This window comes from Polypterus senegalus, chromosome 12 (assembly GCF_016835505.1).
Source record: "Polypterus senegalus isolate Bchr_013 chromosome 12, ASM1683550v1, whole genome shotgun sequence".
NCBI lineage: Eukaryota > Metazoa > Chordata > Cladistia > Polypteriformes > Polypteridae > Polypterus > Polypterus senegalus.
The window spans coordinates 64,306,979-64,333,793 of NC_053165.1; the positions used below are offsets into that span (position 1 = coordinate 64,306,979).

At 35.7% G+C, this 26,815-nt stretch overlaps 1 protein-coding gene across 8 annotated transcripts in view; it reads right to left on the bottom strand.

The window, feature by feature from the left end:
* clip1a (CAP-GLY domain containing linker protein 1a) overlaps window positions 1-25,535 on the bottom strand; it is a 79,187-nt gene extending 53,652 nt beyond the window's left edge. For 7 of the 8 annotated variants that reach the window (XM_039771930.1, XM_039771926.1, XM_039771928.1 and 4 more), the window contains exons 1-5: window positions 25,391-25,535; window positions 10,140-10,333; window positions 8,761-9,320; window positions 6,177-6,301; window positions 2,976-3,192 (exon numbers count right to left, since the gene is read on the bottom strand). In XM_039771930.1, coding sequence (XP_039627864.1) covers window positions 2,976-3,192; window positions 6,177-6,301; window positions 8,761-9,320; window positions 10,140-10,230 — 993 coding nt within the window. In that variant the 5' untranslated portion in view covers window positions 10,231-10,333; window positions 25,391-25,535. The remainder of the gene's footprint in view (window positions 1-2,975; window positions 3,193-6,176; window positions 6,302-8,760; window positions 9,321-10,139; window positions 10,334-25,390) is intronic. The other variant, XM_039771929.1, reaches the window with a different exon arrangement.
* Window positions 25,536-26,815: the final 1,280 nt, after the last annotated feature.

A 26,815-nucleotide genomic window follows, 5' to 3' on the forward strand; every position in this document is an offset into this window, starting at 1 on the left:
ATTGAGGAGTTTTAGTTAATATATAATACATGCTCTGATTGGGTAGCTTCTAAGCCATCCGCCAATAGCGTCCCTTGTATGAAATCAACTGGGCAAACAAACTGAGGAAGCATTTACCATAAATTAAAAGACCCATTGTCCACAGAAAGCCGCGAACCAGCGAAAAAATCCGTGATATATATTTAGATGTGCTTACATTTAAAATCCGCGATAGAGTGAAGCTGCGAAAGTCGAAGCGCGATATAGCAAGGGATTACTGTATACAGGTAATTACATGGTAAGTACAGTTTAATTAGGGGCACCTAATCTAAAGTGATACCAAAATGTATTAGGCAGTTGTATGGGGATAATGTTTTTTTCACTTTTTAATAACATCTTCATCCTGATGTTCATTCTGTTTTTCCAGATGTTCTGGTGATTTATTCCATTGACTAATTAGTGAGTCTGATAATGATGATGTAGTTGCAGCCTTTCATCACTCAGTATTGATTGCCCAGGTGTCTCCCCTGCTCGTTTTTAATTGTCACTGTTAGGATACAATGAAGGGAGCATACTACACATTAAGAAGGACAAAATAATAGGAGGAAAATAGTTAGGCACTGAAAGATGCTGTATACCAAAGAGAAATATTTCTAAATGCCTTATAAATGTAAAAATTGTAATCCTATGATTTTCTAAATGCTAAATAAGAGAAAAAAAGACCAGCTAATTAAATGAGATCAAGTTATAATTGATTGTAAATCTGGTTGGAACAAAAACCTGCAGCCATAAAGGGTCCACGGGACAGACTTTGGAAACCCATGGTCTAGATAAGAATGTTGCGTTAACATCAACCCATCATAGCAATTAATTCCTATAAGACACCTTATATTTCTATTTAATGTTCCTTTTGCCTACACATAGCACTTTGCACTTTTCTACATTTAACTGTGTTTTATGATATTTTTCTCAATTTAATAGATTGTCCAAGCATTTCTAAATAGGTTTTGTGGCCTCCTCTTATCCTTCCAATGTTAGTGTTATCTGTGAATTCTACAAGTTTTCTAATTAGACCATAATCTAGGCCATTTATACAAATTACAAAAAGCAGTAGTCCAAGAAAAGACATGTGAGGGAATCCACTGATGACCTCACCCCACATGGGGCACTCTCAACATAACTGCACTTGTTTTCAAATTCAAATACAGGTTTACAGCATAAATTATGTCTGACGCCAATAGGTTCTACTTTCACAATTACTGCATGTGATATGTTTTGATTTTGTCTACTACTCCATTTTCCTGTTTAGAAAGCTGAACAGATTGGTTTGGCATCATCTTACTCCAATAAATCAATGTAAGCTATTATTTTGCATATTATTCTCATGCAAGTACTGCTCTGATTTCATCATTACTATAGTTCCACAGTTGTGCATGGTACAAAATTTAGACTTTGCTACATTGGTCAGTTGTTACAAAAGGTTATTCATCAAGTGCCATGTTTATCTGTGAAAACTGTAAAAAGCATACAACTACAAGAAATACTGATAATTTACACACTGTGTAGATGGCAACAACCTTGAATATTCATCATTTTTAAGTTAATTTCATTCTTTACTTGTTTATTAATTGAAAATCTTGACTTTAATTGAATTAGAATAAAGCTCACACAATTTGCAAAATAAATGAATTCTGCACCTGCTAAATTCTGCAGGGTTTCTATAATCATAGAAGATTTTTCTCATTTTCATACCAGTGTATTAGATCTCATGGTTTTAACATTCAAATATCCATTTCAGATTATCACTTTATAGTCCCTGCCCTTCCTAAGAAAAGCTCAGAAAAAGATTCTAAAATTAACTAATATTTCAACAAATCTAATGTTAAGAAGCAATTTTAGATTTACATTAAAACAACTATATCTTATATTTGGAAGAAATTAATGAGAAAGAACCAATTTTCATAACAAAAAATAATTCAATTGAAAAGAGACCAATTATGGATTAATGCATACCACATGCTCTTTAAAGAGAGTGCCAAATATTAGAGTCCATATGTAGGACAATAAAATTACATTTACCCCTCTTCTGGGGTAACAGACTATTAAAGAGTATAAGAAAGAAGACTGTATGTAATGCTGCAAACTCCAACTAATATTAGAAGCAGTGAGTTGACATAATACAGTAAATTAGAAAATATTACTTCTGCGATTTAAATGTAATTTATCTAATTTGCAAATTACCACCACTTTGCATGTGCAAGCTGCATAAATTTAAGTCAATAACAGAACATCACAATGACTTATAAAATAAAACCAACCACATTTTCATTAGACCCAACTCCAACTACTGTATATTGGTCAAAAACATAAATTACGAATCTAATTTCTATCTCCTTCTCTCATATAAAAAACAAAAACATGAATGTCTTTATCCTCACTACCACAAATAACTTGTCCACATAATGAAAAATACGATCACAGGATACAGACCATCTTAAAGTTTGAAGAATAAATAAAACTTGCTAAAGTAATAACTTTTTTGGCCTTGGTGTTATTCATCCCAAGGCTGAAGATATACATTTTAATGCAATATTCTCCTGTCAGAGCTGCTGGTAAGGTGTTACTTATTGTGCTGTAATTGTTATTGCAATTTCCGTTTCAAAAATGTTCCTGCTCTCACTTCCTGGTATCTGTAAACCTGGCACTGCCTCTAACATTGATGGGCAGATATTAGAATCACCAGTGTTAGACCCAGAATTAGATCTTGATTTTTTTCCACAAAACTAACTGACAATACTAAAAACCTATTATTAATATCTTTAAGAACTCATTTAAAATATATATAGTTCTATACATTTTTATCTTCATACTATAAGGTGGTTTGTGTTATCAAGGCATACTATCATCTTGTGCTTTAAATTAGGTTTGAAAGATCAGTGTGTAAAAAGTATGGACTTCAAAAACTGTCTTTATATTTTATATATAGTCATACTTACCAGTCCTGTGCGACTAGGTTTTCCACTTACTGAAGATGCAATTGAACTAAGTGAGCTGATGGAAGATGCACTGGGACTTCGTTTCAAACCAGATGGTGTAGTAACAACTTTCCGTACAGTAGTTTTTGCCTTTGCTGGGGTGGTTGACGGAAAACCAATTTTGGTAACTTTATGAACAGGTGCAAATAAACCATATTTTGGCTGACACTGAAAATACCTAAAACAAAACAAAACAAAACCAAAAAAAAAAAAACACACAAATTAATAAACAGCTCTAAATCAATGAAAATGTTTATGCTAGTAATACAGCATCAAAAAGCACTCAGAGAGTAATGGGTCAATTCAGCTAAACACTGCCATCAAATAACTTAAATGCAATTAAAAGATCACCACAGAAGCCAGGTAAAACACTGTACATTGATTTATCAGAATGTCAAGGCAACGTTGATCTATGCCTTTTGTTTTGTTGTTAAAAAGTATACTTCCTAATAAATAACCACAGGTAAGTTGCATTGGCAGTAATAAATTGGCCACGGAGTGAGTGTGTGTGTGTGTGTATATATATATATATATACATATATATATATATAGCTAGCTCAAAAAAATTAAAGGAACACTTTTTAATTAGAGTATAGCATCAAGTCAATGAAACTTCTGGGATTTTGATCTGGTCAGTTAAGTAGCAGAGGGAGTTTTTAATCAGTTTCAGCTGCTTTGGTGTTAATGAATTTAACAATAGGTGCACTAGAGGGGCAACAATGAGATGACCCCCAAAACAGGAATGGTTTAACAGGAGGAGGCCACTGACATTTTTCCCTCCTCATCTTTTCTGACTGTTTTTTTTGTTTTTTTTTGCTAGTTTTTCATTTGGCTACGGTTAGTGTCGCTATTAGTAGTATCAGCCAATACCTGGACCCTACAGAGGTTGTGCAGATAGTCCAACTTCTCCAGGATGGCACTGGCCATTGACAGAAGATTTGCTGTGTCTTCCAGAACAGTTTCAAGGGAATTGGAGGACATTTCATTGATGGGTTCAGCATGACCAGTTTGGTGGTGGGTCAGTAATGGTCTTCCACACATATCCATGGAGGCATGCACAGACCTCTACAGGCTAGACAACGGCACCTTGACTGCCATTAGGTAACGGGATGAAATCCTTAGACCTATTGTCAGACACTATGCCCATAGTGGGTCCTGGGTTCCTGCTGGTGCTCAACAATGCCCGCCCTCATGATGCGAGAGTATGTAGGCAGTTCCTGAAGGATGAAGAAATTGATACCATTGACTGGCCCCCACACTTGCCTGTCCTGTTCAGCCAACATACATCAGACTTCCAATACGACTCGGAGTCCTGCCACGTGCAAAAGTTCGCTGATGACACTGCTTTTGTGGGCTGCATCAGGAGTGGGCAGGAGGAGGAGTACAGGAAGCTAATCCAAGACTTTGTTAAATGGTGCGACTCAAACCACTTACACCTTAACACCAGCAAGACCAAGGAGCTGGTGGTGGATTTTAGGAGGCCCAGACCCCTCATGGACCCCGTGATCATCAGAGGTGACTGTGCAGAGGTTACAGACCTATAAATACCTGGGAGTGCAGCTGGATGACAAATTGGACTGGACTGCCAATACTGATGATCTGTGTAAGAGAGGACAGAGCTGACTATACTTCCTTAGAAGGCCGACGTCCTTCAACATCTGCAATAAGATGCTGCAGATGTTCAATCAGACGGTTGTGGCGCGCCCTCTTCTACGCGGTGGTGTGCTGGGGAGGCAGCATAAAGAAGAGGGACGCCTCACGCCTGGACAAACTGGTGAGGAAGGCAGGCTCTATTGTAGGGACGGAGCTGGACAGTTTAACATCCGTGGCAGAGCGATGGGCACTGAGCAGGCTCCTGTCAATCATGGAGAATCCACTGCATCCACTGAAAAGGATCATCTCTAGACAGAGGAGCAGCTTCAGCAACAGACTGCTGTCACTGCCCTGCTCCACTGACAGACTGAGGAAATTTTTCCTCCCCCACACTATGCGACTTTTCAGTTCCACCCGGGGGGGTAAACGTTAACATTATACAAAGTTATTGTCAGTTTTACCTGCATTTTCATCAGTCTTTAATTTAATATTGTTTTTTATCAGTATGCTGCTGCTGGAGCATGTGAATTTCCCCTTGGGATTAATAAAGTATCTATCTAATTGATGGTCAGATGGGATTTCACGTTCACTTATGTTAATGGCAATTATTGAACTATGTTTTGCTGTTAAACATTCTAAATTGCCAGGGATCAATTACCTATTTCATCAGTTATTTATTTTTTGCATTACTTGATTTCCTCCTCCTGTCAAACTGCTGAACAGAATTTAAAGTGAACAGGGTAAGCAACATCATTAGGGATCTGAACATATCTATTCTAAAGCTTATCAGTGTATTTACTACTGCACTCAATCCAGACCAAGGGGCCCTTTTGGTGGGGTTGGAACCTATCCCAGATAGTAACAAGCACAAAATTGGAACAAATCCTGGACAGGGCTCCAGTTAATCATAGGAAAAATAATGGTTTTATCACCTAGGGTAAAGGTGTCTACTAAACCTAAAATAATAATAATTATAATAAGAGAGCTGAATGGATAATCTGGGATAGTTACAAATAGTTCATACTGACAGTAACTGTTTTTCTGTTTTTACATTATTGATTAGTTTCTTTTTACATTAAAAAAATGTAAACAATGTATGTATTATCAGATGGCACAGACAATTAAGCAGACTGTATGAACAGTTAAACTTACTTTCAAATAAGCAGTTCTCACACATACTAAAGAAGGTTTTGAGTGATTAAATTGTGAATTACAATTTTGGCACTCACAGTAAAACATGTTTACCTATGGTTCAGAGTCAGTCAGTCATTTTCAAACCCGCTATATCCTAGCACAGGGTCGCGGGGGTCTGCTAATTTTATACTAGTTTAATGCTACTACTTAGTTTTCTTGAGGTTGCATTAACAGCTTAATTTTTTATTTCATAACTGCTAACCACCCATTATCTTATCAACGAATTTATTCTTCAAGTAAGACTTCAAAAATCAACCTAAAAAGATAAAATTACCATAAATTACACAAAAATGGTTGTTAAAAACATACATATGTGTTAATTATTTTTAACATTTTTTAATCTTTTGTTAAACTTGAAGAAAAAGAAAACAAAACCTTGTCCCAGCCACTGCTCCATCATTCTTCCCCAAGGGTTCATCAAGCTCAACCCCACACCATTCTCCTTTTGCAAAGTCCGTCTCCCCTAGAAACCTTACAACTCCAGCTTTAGTGCCACCAACCTACGGAAAAAATAAACATTTTCATTTTATTTCGTTTTTTTTTTTCTGGGGGGGGAAATGAAGCAGGACGACACACTACATATATGTACACACAGAAATATATATTTGTCATATTTTAAAATCATGAGTGAAAAGCAATTTATTGATAAGTTAACATGATGTACACATTCCAAGGCAGGACCAGAAAGCTTTCAAGTTTCCTCAAGACACATGCCTGACAGCTATTTTATTAACAACAGAACTTCAATGCATACATTTCTGCGACATATCCTTTCCTTTTGACTGTCCACTTTTCAACATTATAACATAATCTTTTAAACTCTTCTGCAAAGTAAGAAATCTGGCAATAATGTAAGAAATGCATTGTCACCTGCAGATTCACTACTAAATAGAAACAGGTGAAAACTGCCGATCATTGTATAACAGAAAAGTACAATTTTCTTAACCATTTTAATTTCATATCAAAAACAAAGGCTGAACAAACAACACGCACATAGACATACTTTTCTTAGATTAGACACCTTTGGATCATGTAATGTTTTAAAATAAAAACAGCAGCTTTAATCTTCTGATTATGCATGTCGATAGTGCATCTCAACTTCACATGACCAGTTGTAAGTCAACAATGAAAATTAAGTCTACCAATCTGTAGATGGGGATTTCTTTAATTTATATTACACAATATAAATGATACTAAATATTAAGCAAAACTAACTCTTTTCATTTTATTGTTTGTGTTTTTTTTTTTATTTGTAGGACAAAAATTAGGCATTGTCCCAATTCCATTAAAACATGAACATGTCCACTGCCTTTTTAGATTGAAAGTAGCCTCTTTGGAACCAGGATAATTATTCCAAACAGGTTCTAAATACACAATTCAGGGATAGGTATTACTACTTGAAGACCAAGAAATTAGCTACATACCAATAGAAAGCTGAAGAAAATAAAGCCACCTATCAGCCATGGACAAAGAACACCATGGCACAGAAAACAAGTACCCTCCACTGAAAGCATAGTTCTTCACTTGAACTTGAAGCAATGACAACATAATTTGCACAGCATCTACATTTCCTTTACCGGCCTGTTAAAAGACTGCTTTATCTGTGTCAAAATAAATCAGAACTTTAAAGTAGCTTGTTCAAAGCCAGACAAAACTTTCTTTCTGATGTTTAACTCTTCCCTTATGGCAAATCCAGGAATAACTGTAAGGTAAATGTCTACCTTTTAAAGTTTTTTGCTTAAATTTGTAACAGGATAACTTTCAGGTGCAGCACAACCTAAGCACTTTCTTGCCCATGGCTATGTACTCAATCAAGCAAGGACAAACTTACTGTAAAGCCTGCTAACATTTTAAAAGAAAAACAAAGAACTCTTTGTAAAATCAATAAACTACAGAAACCTGTTGACTTGCTAAGACAATCAATTAATTAGGTAAATTCATTTGTATACCCCACAATGTCCACAATGGAAAAGATTCAAATAGTGCTATCTTCTTATTGAGGAAACAAGTGTTAATGATTCTTTCATGATTACCTGAAATGAACTGACAACTGAATGAATGCCACAAACATTTGATGAAACAAATAATTTTCACAAACTATTACTGATGTAATACTGAAACACATGGCCAGGGTTCTGTATCTACTAATTTGATTAAGAGCTCTCAAGTTCAGGCCTTGGATACTACTCTGGCTGTAGCTTTTAATTCCAGTTGCACAAATCAATGGGTTAGTCTCATTTTTAATTAATCAAATTTTTTAATTAGCTAGACTTTTTTCACCCTCTTATTTTTCTGTCAGAATAATGTGCTAGAGTTACACATAAAATAAATCTGGATTTTTGCCATTGCTTTAAACAAAGCACCTGCATAAATAGGACAATGAAAGAGCTATTCTCTATTAGGCATTTAATGACATTTGCAGCTGCAGCTGCCTGCTCATTAACAAACTGTCAGTATTTGGATACAAGTCAGGAAGGTGAATTAAAAAGACAATGGTAAAATAGATAACTGTAAAGCTATGAAATAAATATACATCTCTTAACTCCTCAATGTAATACTATAGTACTTTTTTGAATATATAATAAGAAAAAAAAAGACAGCAAATGGAACAATTAGTTCAATTAGATGTAAGGATGGCTCATTGATTTGTGAAACTGGTTGTAATAAAAGCCTACAGCTGCAGTGGTACACTAGGACTGGACTTACGAACCACTGAATTAGACTTAGTTTTCAACTCAACGTGAGGGAGAGAAACACTAGCTCCAACGATTCCTACTAAAGTAACTAACAGCGCAAAGTCCCTGTTCTACTGAACAATAAAGCACCCTGAAACTTGGAAACTTTGCATGTTGGCTCAAACAAATTCTAATCATTAGTAGTTTTAATGGTATTGATAACTTTTGAAAGCTACACGCTTGTTCACAGCCTTATTTGCAAAAGGTTGCAGGAGTCTACTTACCAAAACACGATCTCCCATTTTCAACTCCCGCTCTCCTTTTTTCACAGAGCCAGCCTCTGACAAATTAGATACAGATTCACTGGCTACCCTCGTGAGGTTTGTGGCTGGCGTGGCAGGGGTGGAAGGGGTTGCAGGGGTAGGTGGTGTTGTATGAGCAGCAGTTGCTGGGGAAGGTGTGGTTGGTGGTGGAGAGGTCAAACTGGCAGAGTTTGTAGTGGGGGATGTCGCTCTGGACAATGGGGCAGCCTGTGTTCCATTGGATTCTCCTTCTGCTGCGTTTCTGGAAAGCTTTGATGGTCTTGTAAATATACCACGTAAAGCTTCACACTGAAAGTAACGTACACCAGCAACTGAGCCATCATTCTTGCCTATAGGTTCATCCAATACAATTCCTGCCCACTGACCAGGGGCAAATTGAGTCTCTCCCAAAAACTGTATGAATCCAGGTTTGCTGCCATTAACCCAAACTCGTTCACCAACATGAAAGTCATCCACAAATTCCTCCTGTGCATCAGATGTTGTCGAACTTGAAGAAGTCTTATCTCCAGCAGATACTTTTCCTGAAAAGCAGCAAAAAATAAAATTATTTACTGGCAAACACCTCAAAGTATGCATTTATTAGTAATGTATTACTAATATTAAGAAAAATATTTAAAATAAAACAAAAATGCTTCTATCAAGCATAGCAAAATAATTAAAAAAAATAAGAAATTATTGAAAATCTACTGTTTAGTAACAGTTCCAATTATAACGTCTAATCACCAGGAGTGCTCAGAGCCTCCAGTACAATGCACACATATAAAATACTGCACCTGCAACACTACAGGTTTTTTTTCTCAAGCCAGTTTGCAACAAACTGGTTTCACAGTATACAATAGGAGTGGCATCAGTGCCATCCTGTTAAAGATGGATACCTTCTTTAGAGTTTCCAATTTCCTTCAAGAACAACTTTAACTATCAAATGCATTCATTATAGACAAGGTACCCATGCTATTATATATTATTTAACGTGAAAAGCATTTTTATATTTGAAAAATCTAATTTATAAATAAATAAATGGTGTTAAAATTAAACTACTTCATATAGTACCTTAAGTGTGCCAAAGCAATAATCAAAAGTCACAAGAAGTTATAATTCCACACATTTCCAACATGCAAAGTGAAACAGATGAGCTATGTTGCATGACAAAAGAAATATTAACTGAATTACTGTTTCACCAGATCTGACCGTTTTTTCAACCTTGAGGTAATAAGTTATGAGGATTTGTTAAGCAAACCAGAATTGTTATCTGGTACATCTTCAAGCTTTGAAATGCGGTTTCTTTTATTCCCACAGAAGCGATTTTCACAATAAATGTAAGGCAAAAATAGTGTCCTCACCAGGGGCAGTAGCTGAGCTTTTTGTAGTAGCAGTTGCAGACTTGCCTATCTTGCTGGGAGCTTTCAAACCACTCGGTTTCAGCATGCTCATTTTAATTTGTTTTTGCCAGCAGGCCTTTGTCTGTCAATCAGTGGAATCAGCCTTTCTCAACCATTGATCTTATTCAAGTATAATGTCCTGGCTTTAGGCTATTCTGCAGAAAAAAGGAACATCACAAATTAAGCATTAAATTCAGAATTGTTTAAACTGACAAATATACACAGTTCAAAAGGATTTAACCAAAAATGAGAACAGATGTTAACTTAAATTCTAAAAAAATAAAATGAAATCTGTTCCAGATAAATAAGAGTAATTGAGATATTGTTCACTGAATATCTCAGTCTTCCTCAGTGAATATCTCAGTCTTCTTCTAAGTTTCATTTTATATTCTAAACATATAAACAAGATTGATTTTAATTATAACTAATGTCACAAAATGACAAAAAAAAAAACTCTTCTAAAATATTAGCAAGGTACTTACTAATACTTGTAATAATTAGTAATAATTTGCTCTTTGAAATGTATCGACAGATCTAATGTCACAACATACTGTAAGATTCTTAAATTAACTTGATACTGTTTAGGGTCACAAAAGGTCAAATATTCCAACCAAAAAAGTAAAGCATAGTACTTAAAAAATAATTAAAATACATTTTACGTGTATACAGTTCACATACAATGTTCTCAAAAATAGCAGAGGAACAGCAAAATGTTATCACAGTAAAACATTTAACAGAAAAGTGATAAAAACTGTCCAGGGCAAGGTTGCGGTGAAGAAACTCAACCATCACTATCTAATGTTATCTAGTCACCATACCAAACTAAATCAGATTGAATTTGCTAAAGTACAGTATTTCAGTTTTAAGTCATCAGCATTCTCAGCAGTAATTGAGCCCTACTTGTGTAAATGCCATTACACACAGTATTACACATATGAAAAAAGCAGCGGATAGCTTTTGAAATACCAATGCTAATCAATGGCAGCTCTTGAAAGCTTAGTGTTTCTGAAGAGCTACAAACATTTATGGTAATCTTACAGCTGTACTAGAAATGTCCTTTCACCTTGAAACACTGAGCACAATTTTCTACAGCAAAAGATCAAATATTCTGGTCTGCATCCTAATGAAAGGCAGTGCCCTCATTAGCAGAAATACAAGTTAACTTCACTTTCCAACCAGGATCGATAAGGCATGTGTTTCACATAAACAAAGATACAAACATCATAATTAAACTAAACAAGAGAGCACTTTATTATAAACAAAGAAAAACTGATTTTGTGAAAAGATGGTACAGATGTATTATCCCACCAGATAGCCTATCTACTGAGTCTTGACCTCAAATGGGTAGCACAATTTTGCACTTTTGTGAATTAATAGAGCACTGCAAAAATATGCTAATAATATTAAATGAACATGACTATTGTCTTAATAAATAACAATATTTGCCTAAGTTAACTTGAAGCAGAGAACCTTTCGAAATTCGAGAGTTATTCTTGCAGCTAGTGATCTAACAGGTTCTTCAGGTTGGTTTCCAAAACATTTAGTGTCTTTATAGAAACATATGAAATTACGAGACTTGTAGAGGTATGTTAATTATAACAAGCCATGTTTTGAGATTTTGTGGTTGATAATTGCAGAATCACCATCATTAATCATGCAGAAACATTAATGTTCCTACTCTTAAAGTGTTTGTCTCTGACAGCCAGTTAACAATTTTCCCAGGCCGTGTCTCCATAGCATTACAATACACAGTACTTTTGAATTTAACTCTCGCCTGTCCTTGACTCAGGAAGCAGCAATAGTAAACAGCCACACCTAAAATGCTAATAAATCAGTTTTGAAACAAAGGCATGCTCAAAGGTTTATGGATTAGTGATAAGGATTTAAGACCATCCACTGGACAAATTACTCAAAAAGAAAAATACTGATATTTACAGTCAAATGGTATTGTTTAAAAAAACATTAACACATATTTGTTGTTACCATTATTAATAAAAACTGCTCCAAAGATAAGCAAGTTTCTCTCTCTACAAAATCCCAATGAAAATCTATGACCAGCACCACTATAACTAACTGGAAGCAATTTTTACAATCTTTGAACAGACACTGTTAGTTCAGTGCTTCACATTCAGAAAATTCATAACACTGTCAGTTATCAGGAGAGTCAAAAATAAATCAAAAGAACCAATTCTGTGTTAATTGGAACTCAAAAGTAATAAAGTTTGTCACATTAATAAAAACTGGAAAAAAAGGCAGTGTTTCATCTTCAAAAATAAAATAAAGCCCTGACTGCAACTGGGATATTTACACCCAAGTATCTTCTGATCATCACTCATGCAATCTGAAACAGCGTAATGCTATCATATAGATCCATTCATCCACTTACAAGCCTGTTTAATCCAGTTTAGGCTGGCAAACCCTGGAGTCTATGAGCAATGGGCACAAGGCACAAACAAGTCTCTGATGGGGCACCAGTCTATCACAGGGCACAAATATATCCACACCAAGAAAAATTCAATGTTCTACAATTTTACAGTAATTTGATATTAGTTACTCCTTTCAGTAATGTAACTAGTCTGCCCTGCTCACATGCACTCTATCTTAACTGAACAATAGACTGTCATCCTATTAGCTGCTGTTTGCCAAGTCTGAAATAAGAATCAAAATGAAACAAAGAGACACGCACATTAAAATAGCCCTTCACTTTGCCACTGAATGTACTTGGTTTAGTTTACATACAGTGACTGTTTACAAATATGCCTACCGTAAGTCAAAATTTTTCTGTATGTGCACAAAGAACTTCACAACATTAGAACTACAATATTAGGGAAAATCATAAGAATATTTAATCTATTTTCATTACATAAATTATTTAAAACTGCCAAAATATAGATATTAAATGTATAAGGTTTATTTTAAAGATGAAAAAGGATGTTATGACTGAATAAATTAAAAAACATCCAACAGATGTGTAGCTGTCATCAAACTGCCTAGCAGTGCTATCCATGTACAGCAAACAGTTAAATATAACCCAAATTCATAGCTAAAAGAGTATGTGGATGCCAAAAAAACTTTAAACTTTAAAATGAATTTTGACTTTCAATTTTATTAAATAGTACCAAACTCTTAGGTTGGTTATTTGCACCATTAAGTCCTTTCCAAATAGATTTTAATTGATTTTTGTGAAGATAATCAATCACTGACGAGGGCTATACTGTTAATCTTTGAGGTTTGTTATTATAATCAAAGCTGCCAATAAATAGTTTTAGACGTTTTACTACCTTAACTCACATATAGAGGACATTTCAAAAAGCAATAATAATATCAACAATTTTATCTTAACTATGAGCAATGTATCACAGGCAGACTTAAGTGTTTCTTTTAGACTGCAAACAGTGATTCATCACACAGGAGAAAAACCCAGATTTATACAATATTGCACATGATGTATTTTAACTTTGGTGTTACTATTGAGAGAAAAAAAAGTTTAGTATGTTTTTATTTAAATTTAGATACTTTCTTTTTTATTCATTATCATTAAAATTATTGATTTACTTATTAATTGCTGGAGGGAATCACAAATAAGAGACAAGCTCCTGCAGGCACTAAGGAGTAAACCAGATTATTGTATAATACAGTAAATAAGAAGGAAAAACAAAATGCCTCTGTTTTTGGACACCCTTACCGAACTACAGATGAAAAGGTTGAAATTAAAAGTATCAAACACTTTTCACCTTTAGTTAGATGCTCAAACTAATAATGATTAAGATATAAACAAACAGAATTTTCAGAGCCTAATAGGTATGCAAAATTTTCAGATGATGCAGACAACTCTCATTTTACTTTTTTTTTTTTTTTAAAAAAAAAAAGAACAATTAACTATATACAAACTGACAACTTGAAACACATGAGCTAAAATGTTTTATTTTTCCCTTAAACATTTTTGAACTTTGTCAATTACCGTAGTTTCAGAAACAAACATAATATAAATCCACTAATTTTGTGCTACTTCTTAGTTGTTCTAAATAAAAAACAAAGTTCTCTACTCATTAATTTCTGAGTAAAAGGGTTTGCTTTCAGCAAATATGGACTGAAGGCGTCACCTTTCTCAAATAACAGCTCAATAAACAAAACAGCAACTGTCTCTGGCTCATCTAATAATAGAGATGTACCTTTTAGCTTCTTTTTCCAGGTGGTATCTTTTCAGATCACCAAATAATGCAGAATGGTTACCTTACTCCATTCAAATAGAAGACTGTCATACAGTAGTTGTCCTGTCACTGGTATTTATTGTAAAAAATGACTACACAACCAACACTTTATACAGCAACCTATGTCAGGATAAAAGTGCAGTGAATATCTAAGCCATGACCCAGTCTCTACAAAGTTACAAATATGAATTAGAATGTTCAAGAGTGGCTGCAGTTGGTTTCTTTCTCCATAAACTTAACTTGAATTAATTTCATTCAAAGTCGATTACTGTCTGTTGCAAAGCTCCCCTGGCTTCCCTTCTTACTTCAAAACAAACTCTAATAGAGCTTTCTAAATTTGGTTCTGATGAGAGATGTACATCGGCCTTTCACTTCTGAACTGTGGGGGGTTTTGTGATTTCAAACACAGCTGACTTTTCCACCATAGCTCTAATAATTTCTCTAGCATCAGCTCCAGTTTCACTTGGCCAACACAGATGGAGAAGCACAACGGCAGATTGTTTTTCCAGCACAATGGAAATTGTTACATCTGTAAAGTGTAACTTTGTATTTCTTGCTTTTCATAAACAACTCTTTGGGATGCTTATTAGTTTGGGCTAACTAACTTAATAAAGACGAAACAACTAATCAATACAATGTATCCAGAAATCACATGGTCTAATGTCTAAAAGTGACATTATGTATATAGCCTAATTAAATCACAGCTGTTCCATTAAAAAAGAAAAATATATATATTTTATTTGCTTTTACTGACCCTGTGCTAAATGAAGAGAACAAATTTCATTTTCCACCGTTTATCCAGTCCTGGTTTACGGTGGCAACAGTTTTATCAGTGAGCTAAAAAGTGAGCAGTTTTTCAGCAGCACAGAGGCACTACAGTACCTCAATCCACGGCATCAACCAGGCAAGAGCTCAAGAAGAACCCCATTCCCACACAATGCCTTTTCTCTTTTTTTGAGGGATTTGGTTCTAGAAGCAAGCGAGTGGATAGACGAGAGCCCAACTCTATCTAGTTGGTAGCTCTCTGTCTCACCCACCACCTCTGGCTTCTTCCTCCCATAAAACTCCACATCCCAAAAGTCAGTTTGTGTGCCCGGGTTCCAGCCCGCCAATCCCTCTACCTTCGACCACTACCAAAGGTCCCCATTCCTCTTGCAGGTGGTAGGCCCAAAGGCAGCCAGTCCCATATTGCAATTTCAGGCTGCGACCAACCAGACCCCATGGCAATCCCGGTCTGTCTCCAGGAGGAGGTCCTAATAAATCCATACCTGTGGCTTTGCTTCCTTAGGTGCTTTGAAACACTCTTTGTCAGACACCTCACTGGGAACCAAAATTGTAGAGGACAGTATATTTTTAAATTTTGAAATATTACTTATTGAAGAAAACAAGCTTTTTTTGTATTGTGGTACATTCTTTAATAGAAAGTAGTATATTAGATGTACTTAATTTAAGTTTTTTTAATGTTTTGAAACTTTACTGTTCACCATCATACAACTGTTATTCTAAGACCACATTAAACAATAACTTTCACCACATGCTTTCTGTTCATATAACAGCATAAGAAAACAAATCAACATCAAAGGTCTCCAATTAAAAGTTCTTCAGGCCATTATTAATGTCTGTTACCTCTAACAATACAAATATGTTTTTCATCGTCATCGATGCAAGTAAATAAAATTAAACCAGATACTTAGGTGGTTTACTGCTCTCATGAGAATGTTCATCTGGGAATTGTGGGAGATTTAAAATCAACTGCAGTGACAGCAAGACAAAACAATTAGCTTGTGTTACATAGGAAAGAAAGCAATCTATTTCCAATTAGACATTGCCAGTATTGACAAAACTGTTGACACAAAAATTAAAACTGAATTCTTTTGCTGAAAAGACTAATAAAATATTTAGTTACAAGCAATATCAAATAACTATGAATTCATTCAAGAGAAACCGGGCAAGAACTCAGATGGAACAATTAAACATAATAAAAATAAGAATACAGGCTAAGCAATAATAAGAAAACTGAGAAGCTTTAACACATTTACATTATGTTTAATTTCCCTAGAGGACATGTTTTATAAACTGGCAATTAATGACAATTATTCCATTAACACTTGTGTTGTTAAAATAGTTGACATAGTACCACTTAAAGCTTCCTCACTGTGACTTCAACTAATAATAATTACTGTAATGCTAATCTTAACTAGGAACAATTTTATTTGTACAGAACTACTGTAAATCTGTTGCTGTACTTTTATAACAAAAGTAACAAAACTCCAGCATTCTTAAACACATAAGAATAAACAGTAATCATTCTTCACTTTTTTTATTTGTAGTGTCATGAAATAACAAAAATCTTTTAACAGTGAAGAGATTGGGAGCATGCGCTAATAGCGTACTGCTGCACCCACCACTTGACGAACCACCTGGATTGGGACCCAAGTGCAACAGGTGACACCTCAGCACCACACCAGTGTGAGTTGTTCTATTTTTTTTATTTTTTAAAAAACAGTGGCTGGAGTACCAATCCTGCCATCAAACCCCAAGTTTTCCCTTAAAGTTTGAGATGCTGCTTGTAAGGCTGGATGCAGTTTATCATGGTGGTGGTCGGAAGGATTGGTGGCGCCAGTGTTCGGCAGCCTCGCCTCTGTCAGTGCGCCCCAGGGCAGCTGTGGCTACAAAGTAGCTTATCATCACCAGCGTGTGAATGTGTGTGTGAATGGGTGAATGACTGTTGTGTTGTGAAGCGCCTAGGGGGATTCTTGAACTCTAGTAGGCGCTATATCAAATACAGGCCATTTACCATTTACCATCATACCCAGGACAAAGAAATTACAGGTTAAGAGCCTTAAGCAAAGGCCCCATGGAGCAGGAGTCACTTCTTATGTTTACGAGATTCAATCTGGCAACCTTCCAATTGCTGGCTCAGATCACTAACCTCAGAGCCACTACTCTGTCCCAGGAGATACACAAAAATTTATTTTAATATACACCAAGTACAACTTAATACAAAAAAGTATGGCTTTTAAAATGAAAAATACTACTCATGATCAATGCCTCTATTCAGAAAGTTAAGTTTTGTGACATTATCATCATCATTTTATTCAACCTTTCCTCATAAGGGGTAAGATAGCAATATCCTGAGCTGGGATGAATGGGAAACCTTACAATGAGGAACCTCCACCATGTGTTTTTTCAGACTTCCCAGAAGTTGCCAGCCAAAAGGAGCAGCCAAGTTCCTTGTAAAGTCCTTCCAGTATACTTGCTTGCTACACCTGCTAGAGAATTGCAGGGAGAAGCCTAAGAATACATGCAAAACACCTCTAAATCCAGAGAAACAGGAGTTTAACTCAGAGGTCCTCCCAGATTGTCAAACTATACACCCCATCACAACTGGGGACCTCAGGCAACCAGTTATAAAAATGGTCTAACATACTAACACCTTAAAGTGGTATTCATATCAGCTTACAAGTAACAGAAATATATCAATCACTCTTTAGGTACCTGCAGCAATTTGTGTCCAAAGTATTAAATTACCCAAATACAAAGTAAACCTTGTTTGCTTTTGTTAATGTTTAAACACTATTTTCTAGGAGACATCTTGCCTCTAATATGGTGCAATACACAGTTAAATTTTGTAGGTAGTTCAAAAACTCTAAACCATGATGATGGTAAAAAAAACTGTAAATAATTAGAAACATTAAACTAAACTTGCAATTTTTTCCTTTGTTGCTTTTACAGTGTGTTGGCAACTACCACAACTTCCAATATGACCAAAATATTAACATTTGGAAAGGAGACCTTTCTGTTAAATTGTTATAAAACAATTATGATTCAGTCAAAGCAAACTAAGGATTGAATGTGACAGTTATACATTAATAAAGTTCTGCTTCTCTACTGTTTACACTGAATAAATGTATAATCTCATGTATCATATTAATGTGGCATAAATGAATTCTTAAAGAGTTAAATATCAAGCAAGTTTTCAAGATGTCACGTTTCACTTCAGCTACTTCTCAAAAAATACTGTAAGGTTTAATTCCACCACTGAACCAGGATTGCTTATTTCATGGACCAGTGCTCAAAGAGCAGAAACCTTGAAATTATTATACTACTGCATGCAGTTGTATAATCCCAAATAGTCCAGAACACATGTAATAAAAAAAAAAAGTTTCTAGACATGCTATTTTTTTGTTTCTGCCTGATCGACATGAATTCACACAAAGGTAAGATTTAATATAGTGTAACTAAATTGTGTCACAGCCAGTGTTGGCTTCCGATTCACACATTTAACACAGTCATAGCAGGCTGAAGTCAACCATGACCCATACAGTAAGTGGCTTTTGAAAGTAGATGGATGGAAAAGATGAACATTAAAACAAAAAAGTGAAAATGACAACAGCAAAAGAAATGACCCACATTTACCAAAGCAAGTTATGTAGAAGAATCAAAGTTCATTTCCATGACATCAGATATGATAAGGAGAAGTAAAAGGACAAAAAAGAGAAGCCTTTTAAACATTCAATGTGTGTTATGAGAAGGCTAGCTCTACATTGGGCTAATAATAAACAGCAGCATTCATTTTGACAATGTTATTTTAATAATGACAACATCATTTAAAAATAGGAGGAACAATAAAAAAATATTTATTTTTAATGGCTACAGTTGAAGGGATGAGTTTTTGACATAATTTTAAATAGGGGATTGTCTCACATCAGATTGTCTGGCATAACTACTAGACAATACCATTGAAAGTGTGGGGCTTTAAACCACAAGGCTGCCTTTCTAAAATCCAATGCCATATAATAGAGTGAGCTGAGCAATTAACTTAATTTAAAAATATTACTCACAACAAATGTAATGCATGCTAACCAAGTTAAATTAATAACATTATAGTTAATTACAGATGGGCAAAGGCTATTCTTTTTTATGTGGACAGGTTTCTTCTTGTAAACTGTTCAGTAACAATAGTGAAGTCAATGCAGCTACAAAATTTCTCTTTCTGTGATCCATTTAGATTCTCACGTTACCCACAACTGTTACCTACCTGATATCAAGATGCTAGGTACACATATTGGATCCCCTATGAACTGAAAAGCATAAGCAAGGTAGAAAATGGACAGATGGATGGATGAAATGCATTATCTTACATGCTTCTAGAATTTGTACATTAAATCATTCTGAGCAGCTCAGCGAATTCAAATTACATCATATTTAGAAAATCAACATGAGTACACAATTATACAAATACAATCACTTTGTTCATTTGAATTTTAAATCCTCACTCATTTAATATATTAAAATCTTCTAGTATTGTTTATTCCCAGATTATTCTCCTTAGATATATTAATTGAATATTAATACTAAATGGAGAAAGAGATATTCCAGTTTTCATTAGGAAAAAATATATATATTTACACAACTTTACCACAGTTGTAAAAACGATGTTAAAAAAGGCACCTCAAAACACCATTACCCTGGCCTTTACTTTTCCAACGAATTACTGTAAATTTGAAGATGATTTTTCTTCTTCTATGGTCACAAATGTAAAAATAATTCAACTTTCAAAATTAATTCTTACTCGATACTGACATTCAAAAAGCAGTCAAGCTACTTAAAAATCAAACCATATATAGTGCATGAATATAATGCAGCTACTTGTGACAATTAAACAGAAACAACACTCAAAAAAACTTACAAAATATAATGTAATATGTGCTTTGAATCACCCAAAGATGACAAAAACGAACTAAAACAATGTCACTTTAGCATTTATGCAATTGGAAAAGAGTGTAAAACTGAGTATTTTCTCTATGACAATACATACTGAGAAATCAAGAGGCAAATCCAAGAAGTGATCATCTCATAAACTGGACAAGCCGGGAAATATTCACCTAAAACTGACTCATTTCGGACAACTGATTTGACAGCACAATTTTCTAGATAATTTTGATGCACATATGTGAAAATGTTTCTTTTAACCAGCAAAGAGTCTAAAGAGTGCACCGTGTGCTGCTATGTTAAAAGCAGGATATAATGTCAACCACACAGCAGAAGTTGAAAACTAAAAGGGGAATGGCTGTCATATGACCAGGTGAATGTGATTCAGCAAGAAATGAAAGGGCATGTCGCCCTTGAAAGTTGTATTTAGTTTCCTGTCGGAAAAGAATCCAACAGCAATCTAATGGGTTGATCAGTATATTTCTGTAGACTTCACTGCATCATTGCTGAAAGGATTAGATATTGAATTTTATTTTTCTACATTACTTTGCTCAATAAAAAAGATTCAGTTGCAAAGTGCTGGGAAATAGCAGTCTCCTGCATAACTAAAGACAGGTAATAATATTTTCAAAGTGGTTTATTTTCAAAATGTTATAAACTGAACTACAATAATGTATTATTTCATGAACACAATAAAGGAGTAAATGAAGAAATGTTACAGCAAAGGGCATCATGAGGTTATGTTGTAAAAGTGACAAACTTGAACATTTTTGATACCACTACAAGAAGTGAATACAGAACACTGCTAAATGATTTTCCTGTTGGAAAATCCACAGACTATCATTCTCAGCTTTCAAAGCCTCTTTTAATAATTTAACCCTATTAGCGTGGTTGGCAGCAAAAGCTAATGTTACATTTGGGGTTAACACTGGGAAGTGGCAGCACTGGGTGAAAGTCATTCAGACCCAAGTTTCAAGTGGTCAGCAGTGCCAACCAGTAAGGCACCTCTAGGGCTCTGGGGACCAGCTGGCTTGAATGCCTCACTTGCTTGGTGTTTATAGGTCTTATTGACCAAATTCTGTTTCAAAAATGCACAATAAAGCATTTAGAATTAAATCCAATCTTCCCCTAAAAGTAAATTACACATTTACAAAAGAAGTAACATACTGTATATAAGATGATTCACATTTTAAAAAGAAAAATGGCATATTGAAAGCACTTGATGTTTTTCTTTCAAATGTCTGAACAGTCATAGCATTTTAAATAGGCAATATGACCACACCAGCACAATGACTGTAGAAGCATCATATTGGCTACTCTATACTTAGCCTGTGACTTAATGATATTCCTTAAAAACAAATCATTCAAACCTTACTGCTTTCCAAACAGCTAATCTTAGAAACCTATTAGTGGAGAATGCTGGACTACTTTTTCCTCAAAAACAAATGCTGAACAACCAAGGAAAGTGAATGGAATTATTAAACAAGTATCATTCTTCAATTTAATTTCACATTCACAAAAATCAACTTCAATATTTCCTTCTTAATTTTCATTGCTTACTTTAGGAACATCCAGTTGTGAAGCAACTGAATGCAATACTCCAAAGTAATTAGTCTAAAAATATTTCTGACCTATACACTAATATGAAGAGTTAAAGAGGTACAAACCTATAAAAAATACGAACTTGTAAAAACTGATCTGTTTTACATTATACTTACCTTCTGAACCTTCACTTTGATATAAATATGTTAAGTTCAACATTATGTATATTTCATTACATATATTGCTTATATTTTGAAGCTGCATTAAATGGGAATTCTTGAACAATAAAATTGTGGAAGCAATCTAGTGTCTTGCTTTCACAAATTTAAAGTAATTATCAGTAGCATTATTCTTAGCACAGCAGTCCTATTAAATAAACAAATTAAGATGAGAATACTTTAAGCTAAAACAATGTACAAGCATTTTTCTGAAAATATGTTTTTAAATTACACATTATCCCAAAAAAAGACACACATTAGATAAAAGACTAGAAGTAATGGTGTGCAGATTTCTAAGAAAAAAAATTCCTTCAATAAACAGGAAATTTCATCTCAGACATGAACAAAACAAACACAAGCTCTGCAAATTTGCCAAATGCACTCTGCACTTTGTTTTGTAGTAACAACACTAAAATTGATTAATCAAAATACAAAGCTTTCCTGTCATATTAAAATGCCAAGAGAGAGACATGTAAAACCATTAAAAGTGAAAAATGAGGTGTCTCACTTCCCTCTAATGTCAACATAGAAAATACGTACAACAGTCATGTTTTCTACCAGAACTCCATTTCTGTTTATTCATTAGTTCACTATGAGACCAATACTGCAAATTAGAACATATTTAGCGTAACAGCTTAATTAAGGTGCATTCATTATTCGTTGTTGACTTGTATGTATTTTTCATTTTGTGAAAAAGAAAACTTGACAATTCTATAAACAAGGAACTTGGGGAAAAAAAATTGTATTATATTAAATTTAAGTGTATCCAATTATTTTTGTAATCAGGTTACCATAAAAAAAAAATGGTAATAAACCAAGATCAATCAACATTGTATATTAGATAATGATATCAGCATAGTGTGATGCTGGGGCTCCTCTTGCAGATTTAGGGTATAACAAGCAAGTAACTGAATACCGCAAAAGGGAGATAGCATTAAACTTTAACTAAACATTAATATTGAGTGAAGATGACAAAGAAAGAAAAACAGAATGGACCACTAGAAAGGCAATGCAAACTCACAAAGCTGGTAAACACTTGTCAACTCACTATACCAATATGTTATACATTATAAAGTCTGTCTCTATGGAATTTAACTTCCATATATATTCTAGGGTCATGTTAAATGCCAAGCTTTGTTTAAACCACTCGGTTACCAAACTCGGTTATTGGATGACTGCAAAAACTGCAGGTTGTTTATACAAACTAAATTCTAATGTGCTAAATTATTCTAGCTATAAATTAATTACGCTACATGTTTCATCTTTCCCCATCAGATTAATGGCAATTCTAAAGTTCTCATTCTCATTGTGGTCATTTCAAATAATTTTTACTATAAATCTATCTGCTACAACATACACACTGTTAGGTAGTTTATTCATTAATTTCATCTAGCACTTTTCCAACCTACTCGTGGGGAAGCATTTTAACCAACAGTAATGTGTAGCATCCACCATGACAATGCAACAGCAGCCATTCTTGTGCCAGTACCCTCACTACACATCACCAAAAAAGAGACAGGACCTTGATTTTATGTCTCATCTGAAGCACTGTGTCCTTGTTTCTGCTCCAAGATCCACACACAGACCTCAGAGTAACTTGCTCCCTGACAACTCTTCAGGCAGCAACCCAACCTTTTCCTAGATACTCTTCCATCCAAGTACTGTCTGGGACCAAACTTCTTACATTAAAGGGTCATTTTTAGTTCTAAAGTGCGGGAGAGTTAAGGCATCCAATATTTAGTGAAATATCTAGAGAGGTCAGTAGCTTGTTCATAGTTTTACAGATAACAATGACGTGTAACATTACTACTAACTTATAAATAAATAAATAATAATAATAAACTGCAGCAAATTGTCAGTTCCTAAAAGACAAAAAATATTAATATCCTTTATATTACTACTATGTTAAAAATAGACTGCAGCAAATTTTCAGCTTCTAAAATAAATACCAGTATCTACACATTATTACTACATTTAAAATAAACTATAAAGCTTTCCACTTTCTAAAGTACAAAAATATCAAAATCCTTCATATTACTCTCCATACATTTTCTAAACCTGCTTTATCCTTTGCAAGATCACAGGAAAGCTGTGGCCTATCCATGCAAGGGACACAAGGCAGGAGCAATCACCCGATGACAGCCAGTTCAGCGCAGAGTGAACACACAGATATATACACACATACATACATACATACATACACAGAGGAAATCCTCACAGACACTGGTAGAAAATGCATACCTCACACAGGGAGGACCCGGGATGTAAACCCTGGTCTCATTACGGCCTTGCAACAACTTTACCACCGCTCCACCTTATTTCTTATAAAGCACTTTAAGCTAAATCCTGTGCATGGAACTGTGCTACAAAAAATAAATGCTGTTATGCACTTTATTTATCCTAGTACTTTAAAAATAAACTGCAGAACATTTTAATATAAAAAATAAACATACTTTACTTTCCAATACCTTAAAAATTAAACTGCAGCAAACGGGAATAACCAAGTCTAAAAAGACAGGGAGGATGGGATGAGAGTGTCCCCCTTTCATTTTAAAGGGGGAAGAGAATGAATAGGAGGTGCATCACAAAACTGCACTATTCATTTAATAGATTATTTAACCGGCTTAGTCTCTCACGGATTGAACCAGCGGTAATCTACACGCATTTCACCAATGCCAAGTCATACTTTCAGCTTATATATTAACAACTGGTGTAAGCAGAGCGTTATGGTTGAAGTTATTTCTTCACTCTGTGACTCATACTATCCAGACTTTCTAACTAAAATATGTGTGGTCGTCTATTTTAATATTCGGATTATATCAGAATTGCTGTCTAATGCAAATATTTATTGATACTTAATATGTCACCTGCTATAAAACATTACACTTTTTTTGGTAAATGAAGAACCTGAGCACCAGCAATCCGAATGTGACAACAGCCCCCCTTTCCACCCCGCCCCGCCAAAATTCCAGGGCCACTAGCGGCGCTTCGTCGGCTCACCACGTGCGACTTCTGGCTGAACGCCTTGTGACGTGCGGTGTGCACCAGTGAGGGGCCGAGGAGGTGAGGTGGCAGCCAGGGTGCGACACGGTGCCCTCCTCCAGACGACAGCACCTAAACAGAGCATTCCAAACCGCTGAACCATACCTGTTCATCTTACGAGTAACCCTAACATCTCATCCATCCTTCGTGACATCGAGGCAAACTTTTGTTATTCCTTTAAATTATACCTCGGCGGTCAGAAGGCAATTCGTCTTGACAAAGCCGCCTGTCACCATGTCACGGCGCCGTCAAACACAGAAACCCTGACAACGCGTAATCACGTCCCCTCCAGCTCGGAATCCCTAGAGCGAGGCCATTCCTCGTACTGAGAAGCCACTGAAGGCCCAAGGAAACAGCGGCCCCTCGAGCAACTCCCGGTCCCGCCAGTCGCACCACCTCCGACCGCCAGCGGCTGCGCTCTATGGAAAAACCGGAATTTTGCCCCCACCATTAACATTTCCACCAAACCCCTAAATTTACTTACCTGCTGGATGAGCGTGTATTTATTTCCTTAAGAGTGGGCTGGTGTGTATTTTCCGCAATGAATCCGTCCGTCCCCCTCCGGCTACTCCCACCTCCCTCGCCGTCTCGATTTCCTCGTCCTCCTGCAGCAGCCAGCGGCAGGTTTAGCGCTTGCCGCCTGCCAGCACCCATGTGACGTCAAGACCACGCCCCCAAACTCCTCCCCTTTGTCGGTGGCTCAGATTCCCTTCCTTTAAATTCTGAAGTGATGTATGTGTGTAACTTGGAATACAGATGGCAGTTTTGTTTAATTCAGACAAAGCATGAGGGCAGACAGATTTTTTTCCTAACCGGTTCGAATAGATCTCATCCTATACGACAGTCGAATTCTCTTCTTAATATAATTTCCACATTTTCCTGAGCTCTTCAGTATACCTCGCGTCTATCCTTCCATCCACATCACTGCTTATTTAAAACTGCTTATCCATTACAAAACGGCCACCGTCTCAGTCAATCTGGAGCTTTATTTTTATCGCGATGTTACACCAAATGTGGTAACTGTTGGCATCAGTAAATCAGCCCAGAAGAAAGGCCATTCAGAAGACTGGGACATCTGCTCGAAATCTCATCAGATCTGGCTACGAATAATTGCAACAAAGCCTGTGCCGTTATGCAGAATCCCCATGGCTTTCGCCTGCTGTTTCATCCGTAAGGACTGTCAATCTGACTCAATCAAACCCCGCAGACATCAACGTTTACTTTTCATAGCTCCTTTCCCAAAATGTACGATTGAAAAGGACGCAACAAAGCGCACGATACTTCAATACACGGGTCTTTAGATGGACCCAAATTCGGCATCAAAGCTAAGCACGCGAGGCCAAAAGCTTACGTGCTGCCCCTTAAGGTCGTATAGTTGACCAGTTTTCTAACAGATCCCTTTAAAAATTGCCCCCCTTCCTGATACCGTCTATAATTGTATCTTTTCAAGTCTTCATCCAAAATCAAGGTGAACAATTACACCTAGGACCATTATACTAATGCTGGGTGGGACCTCCTTTTACTGTCAAAACAGATTCAGTTCTTCATGGATTCCAGAAGATGTTAAAATATATTCCTTTGAGATTCTGGTCCGTGTTGACACGATTGCCTCACGTAAATTCTGTAGATTTGTTAACTGCTCATCCATACGTTTTACCACATCCTCAAAGTGTTCTGTTGCATTCACATCTGTTGACTGGGAAGCCCCTGAAGAACACTGAATTCATTGGTATTCTTATAGGAAGGGATGGATGACATTCTTGTTCCCGGTTCGAATTATAAAAGGAAGGATTATAGAAGACAACCATCCGACATATTTCAGCCTCCTCTATATATTTGATGGCTGAACTCCTGGGCCAGATACACCCATGCATATGTCCACAGGGAATACAGTGTATTTGAAACTGTA